Source organism: Sorex araneus, chromosome 1 (genome assembly GCF_027595985.1).
Source record: "Sorex araneus isolate mSorAra2 chromosome 1, mSorAra2.pri, whole genome shotgun sequence".
NCBI classification, from domain to species: Eukaryota; Metazoa; Chordata; class Mammalia; order Eulipotyphla; family Soricidae; genus Sorex; species Sorex araneus.
Window position 1 is genome coordinate 68,844,821 of NC_073302.1, and position 5,973 is coordinate 68,850,793.

Below are 5,973 nucleotides of genomic sequence, written 5' to 3' on the forward strand. Positions count from 1 at the left end.
ACTAGAGAATATGTACGAGATGTTCTGTGGTCATTAAATAGTTTCCTCAAAAGGAAAGAGAGATATCAAATTGGAATGCCCCACCACAGAGGCGGGGTGGGGTGGGGGGATGGGACTGCAGGGGTGGGAGGGATACTGGGTTCATTGGTGGTGGAGAATGGACACTGGTGGAGGGATGGGCTCTCAAACATTGTATGAGGGAATAACAAGAACAAAAATGTGTGAATCTGTAACTGTACCCTCACTGTGACTCACTAATTAAAAAATAAATTAAAAAAATAATTTAAAATTTTAAAAATAGTTTGGGTCTGTACCTTTGGAAAAAATTATCTTCTTGACTTTATAAAAATCTTATGCTTTAGAATTGCTTTAGGTTTTGTAAGTTATAGATACATCACTTAGGTAAAGTCTACATCAATATTCTAAAACTGAGATATGCAGTCTTTTTTTTAATGGAGTCTTATTGAGATTGATTTCTTTTTGTGTGATGTTATTATAGGAGACATTGTGTATTGGTTATCTGTATTTAAAACCAATATTTAAAACTATCTGCCCATGAATGTTGATTAAATTTATTATAGGAACATACATGAACAAAAATTGTTCAAAGCATCTTTAAATTTTTAAACTTCCTTAGGAAGCTCTTATACGCGGTTGTGGGAATTACTTTCATCATAACAAAAACCCTAATATTGGGATAGTCATCTGGATAATACATTTTTGTCTTTTTAGAATATGTCAGGACAGCAAACATGCTCAGGAAAGAAAAGAGTAGGCATGAATAGACTAGGGAACCGAGTTCACTCTATACTCTAAGAGTACCTGCTGACCTACTGTGAAATAGTCCAGCCTCTCTGCTCTTCATGCACCTGTTAAATTTTGATGTGCTTAACTAACAGTCCTTAATGTCTCTGCCAGCTTAAACAAAGGCTCACATGTTAAGAGCCAGGGGAGGGGAGTTATATTGCATTGAATAAATGACCAGCCTGTGTGCTTATGGTTTCCCAGAAGACCCTAACTCTTGGATAGTCCTTGTGTGTTTGTTTGTCTCATTCTCTGTAGGGCAGTAATCGTGATATTTGTTTATAGCTAAAACTATCCTAACTAAACTCAATGTATTATTCATATACAGTAGTACTATATCTAGAACTGCTACTCTCTTCAATAGTATGCAATCTGAATTATCTAATAGCACAACTATGGTTCAATAATTATCCATTCAGTTACAAAAATACTTGTCTAGGAAACTGAATCACCACAATTATCTAGTTTGGAGACTCATAATGAAACACTGAATAGATTTTTATCTAAATATGCTGATTATTTTGCCTGTAATGTCTCTAAATTGTATAATTTTTCTAGATAGTTAATATGATTCAATAGAATTAACACAATATTTGGAAGCAGAATTAGCTTTCAGTCCTAGCTATGCCACTAACCAGAAGCATAATTTGGGTAAATTATTTAGTGTCTGAACCTCAATCTCTTCATCTACAAAATGGGAACATATGGTTACATTTATAAGTATAAGTGATCTGTATAGAAAACCAATCAATATAAGTCAGTTCCTTTGCTGCTTTTATAAAATTCATCTCAAAGGTTATTATCAGTGATTAACATGCTGAGAATCCATGGACCATTAGTTTCTAAAGCAGTAAAATAAAACACATTTTTAAATTTTATTTGTTTTATACAATTGATTAATTTTTTCCAAATTATTCAGAAACAATGTGTCAATTAGAGCAAGGCTCTAAATCTACTTGCAAGGCCTTTAGGCAAATTCAGCTGCTGAACCATTTCACTTATGCTTTCCCACTGATAATGAGCTGGAAGAGAGAGAGAGAGAGAGAAAGAAAGAGAGAAAGAGAGAGAGAGAGAGAGATGGGAAGCAAATATGCAAGAATAAAGATTTGGTTTTGGAATGGATTAGAAGTGGGGGTTTAAATAAATGGAATAACTCACATTGTACACTCTCCCTAATTCTAAATGCTTCTGTATGTGTATTTTAAACTACTTTTATATCTTCTTAGGAACGTTATGTGTGGTTAAATTCACATTTACTCAAAACATTGTTCAAAACTTTTCCCACAACTGAGTAAGATACTTGGGGAAGCTTCAAGATAAATAGAATCCAGGGCCAGAGCAATAGTACAGAAGGTACAGCGTTTGCCTTGCACGTGGCTGACCCGGGTTCCATATCTGGCAACCCGTTCGGTCCCCCAACTGCCACCAGGAGTGATTCCTAAGTGCAGAGCCAAGAGTAACCCTGAGCAACGCTGGGTGTGACTCAAAAAGAAAAAAAAAAGTAGAAGCCACTGAATAATATACTTCGAGTACTACATGTTTCTAGGAGCTGGGGTGAGGGGAACCATGTTTTATATGTGTACTTACGTGGGGGAGGAAAGATATGAGATATAGGCATGTCACCATTAACCTTTTGATTTTTCCATTTAATAAAAATGAAATCATTCTATCTTGATCAAATGCATACTGAGATTGTCTATGAGATTTTCCTTGGAGAATCAAAATCAGCTTTTCTCCACAGTGTGAGTTAGTACACGGGGAATTTGAGTAGTATCTCCACTATGGTGTTTCCTATTAAACAAACTGCAGCCATCATTCCCCCCTCCCCCCCCCCCCCCCCCCCGTGGAAGTGCATTGATTGGCAGTAGGGCTGAACGTACAAAAATTGAGCTGGCTGGGGCACGGCAGTCAGTACAGAGTGAGACGCCAGGCGCTCAGAAGAAGTCCACGTCGTCTGGAGCGTCTAGGTCACAGTATTCCACAATGGCCCGTGGGTCCCCACGAACCACCCTGTTGCGAGGCTTGCCGGGATAGCCTCCCTGGCCTCGGAAGGCATCGCAGTTGCCTCGGCCAGCACCGTAGGGACCGTGGGGGTACGGAGGCCCTCCTGTGGGGACTGCGGGGCGGACACCACCAGCTACAAAGACCATCGGGGCTCCGTAGCCCAAGATGGGGGGCCGTGGCTGACCATAAGGCATGAGGCCCTGCGGAGTCCGGTGCGGGTAGGGGAGTCCTGGAGTCAGGCCTGGGGGGAGTATCTGGGCGGGGCCGGGAGGCTGGGCGGGCTTGATCTCAGGCAGAGCCGGGCGCTTGGCGTCAGTGAGGAAGTTGTTGAAGAACGCCGCCACCTCCTTCTTGACCTCCTCGATTTTCTCGGCATGCTTGTTGAAGATGTGCTTGCGCACAAACTCAGGGCCCTTGAATTTCTTGCCACTGAGAGGGCAGAGCCACTTATCCCTGCCCAGTTTCCTGGGTGTTAGAGGTGACAAACTTCTCCCCTTCCTGTTCGCGGTCTCTTCGCCCCATCTTCTGGGCCTCTTCCTCAGACAGGGACTCCCACACACTCAGCAGGAGTGTCAGCTTCTTCTCGAGTGTCTTCTGCCACTCGAGCACTTCGCCGTGACTGATGCGGTTGGGGGGCATGGGCCCGCGCACGTGGATGATGCCGCAGCGGTTAGGCCTCTCGTCCTCGTTGGGGTACTCGCAGGTGTTGTAGTAGTCCAGCGAGTGGACGATGCGCAGGTACAGGAGTAGTTTGTCCAAGACCTTGATCAGCTTCTCATCCCGCTCCACATTGATCGCAGCAGGGTTCCCCTCCTTGGGCGGCTCCTCGGGGGGCGCCCCTCCACTGCTCCCCAGCAGCTCCTCCTCCTCGGCGCTCACTTCCTCGGTCAGGTAATCGGTGATATTCTTCAGGATGGGGTTCTGCGAGGGCAGGCTCCCTGGCAGAGGCGGCGTGCCGGGCTCCGTTGCCCAGAGCTGGGTCCTGTCGTCCAGCGTGTGGATCAGCTTGGCTGCCAGCTTGATGTCATTGCGCACGATCTGCTTGTGCTGGGTGATGTCATTGATGTTCCGGACTCGGAGTGTCAGGTCTCTGTCCACCCCGGGGCTCAGCTCGCACTCCCGGAGGCGGATATTCTGCATATTCCAGCAAATCTACTTAATGTTCACGTTGCAGTCAAAGGTCACCCAGCCACGCCGGAAAAATCTCCTCTCAGGCTGCAGCTCCGAGAGGGCCACGCGCATAAAGCCTGGGTATCTCTTACAGAGGGAGATGATCTCGGCCCGGGAGATGTTGGGGGCGTTGTTGCACATGAACAGGGAGCAGGTCTTGTGCAAGGGGCCTAGGCTTACACTCCAGCCCGGGGCCCCGTCCTTGGCTTTCTCCCGCTCTTCCTCCTTGGGCTTCTCCTTCTCTTTCGATGCTTCCTCCAACTCCTCCTTCTCCTCCTTTGCCTGGCCACTCTCCGAGCCCGACTCCGACTCAGACACACTGCCCTTATCAAAGCTGTCGTCGTCGCCGCTGTGCTTTTTGTTCCTCTTTTTGCTCTTTTTGGCCTCCTTCTCCGAGTCCTCTTTCTTCTCTTCCTTGTCCCCTTCGCCCTCTGACTTCTTGGTCTTATCTTCACTGGAACTGTCATTCTCAGCCTGTTTGCCCTCTTCTTTCTTGTCCTCCTTGTCATTGGCCTTGCGTTCTGCATCTACCAGGCCTGGGCCAGCCCGGCCTTCCTCTTTCTTGCTGGGGTCCCCAGGTTTTCCTGCCTGCTCCTCCTCCTCCTGCTCCAGAATGCGTAGGTAATTTTCTGTCCCTCCTTCCATCTTAATCAAAGCAGCGTCCAGCATCTTGAGGATGGCATCAGCTTTGTCGATGTCCAGGAGGAGGTTATCGAACCAGCCTGTCTCCATGAGGAACAGGAAGACCCTCAGGCGGTTCTGCAGGGCCCACCGGGCCTCCTGCCTTCGCTTCCCCACCTCATCTGGGTGGTACTTAGACTGGAACCTTGGCCACTTGGTCAAATAGAGCTCAAGATTTAACTAGCGGCGCCCAGGGCCCACGCTGACTGGTGGGCCACCGGCTGGCTCCTGGCTGGGACGCCCGGCCCGGAAGCCCCAGTCCCGCGGGAGTCTGCGGGGGTCTCTGACTGACTAGCTGCCTGAGCGATCACATTCAGCTAGACCACTGCATTGTGCACTGTGGTGCCCTGCCTGTCTGCCTGGCCGGGTAGCGCAGCTCAGCCCAGGGCTCATGTTTGGGTTGGGTATGGTGGGGGTGGAGATGGGTTTGCTCCAAGGTCCATCGATGAGCGGATGTAGTTCCCAGTTCTGGCTCACTCCTCGTCCTTGTGCGCCAGGAAGAAATCCTGCATCTGCTGCCGCCGGAAGTCCAGCTTGTAGTCACTGTAGCGCTTCACCGCCTTCGTCTCATCCACCGAGTCATCCAGGGAGAGGAGAAACTCCTTGAAGCTCTTCATCACAGGCGGGGGCACACCCAGGTCGATCTTGGCAATGCTGCCCAGCCTGGCCTGGATGGGCAGAACATGATGCTGCATGATGTGGACGTCTGGGTGGCCCCAGGGCTGAGGGGGGCCGTAGGTGGGGCCCCCGCCCCCCATCATAGGGAGCCACTGTGGTACGGGTCAGAACTGTGCTCATCCCAGTCTCGCCTCATGCGCTTCTGCGGGGGCCTGAGCTCGTGGCACGGGGGTGAGAAGCACTCCTGGCGGGTGCGGTCATAGTCCCGGTACTCGCCGCAACTGCGGTGAGGTCCCACTCCCTGGAAGGGAAGAATGAGGACGGGAAAGTTGCACACCCCAACGGGCTGTTCCTTACCCTGCTTAGAGCCTAAAATTGAGGAGGGCCGAGGGTGTAACTCAGTGGCACAGCACACACCGTGCATATGTAAACCCAGAGCCTGCGCCCTGGACTGCAGATTAAAAAATAAGGGTCTCAGTGAAGAATTTGGGCCGCTTCGGCGGGCACCGCTGGCTGGAGACGCTCTGGACCCCAGACCAGGCCAACAACAGGTGGGGGGGGCAGACGGAGAAGGCACAGCCAGCACACCTTCTCCAGATGGAACCCCGGCAACACCGAGCCTCCACCAACAGGGCTCTGGTATGCAGGAATGGGACACCTCCAAACCGAGGGGGGCACGGAAATGGGGCGGCGCCA

General features: G+C 49.5%; 1 protein-coding gene across 1 annotated transcript; it reads right to left on the reverse strand.

Annotated features, from left to right (window-relative positions):
* Nucleotides 1-2,729: 2,729 nt before the first annotated feature.
* On the reverse strand, nt 2,730-5,701 carry LOC101539028 (serrate RNA effector molecule homolog). Its single transcript, XM_055125822.1, is given in 4 exon segments — nt 2,730-3,269; nt 3,271-4,805; nt 5,135-5,425; nt 5,428-5,701. Coding segments are annotated over 4 exon segments (2,631 nt in total). The 3' UTR covers nt 2,730-2,738.
* Between the last annotated feature and the right edge of the window lie 272 nt (nt 5,702-5,973).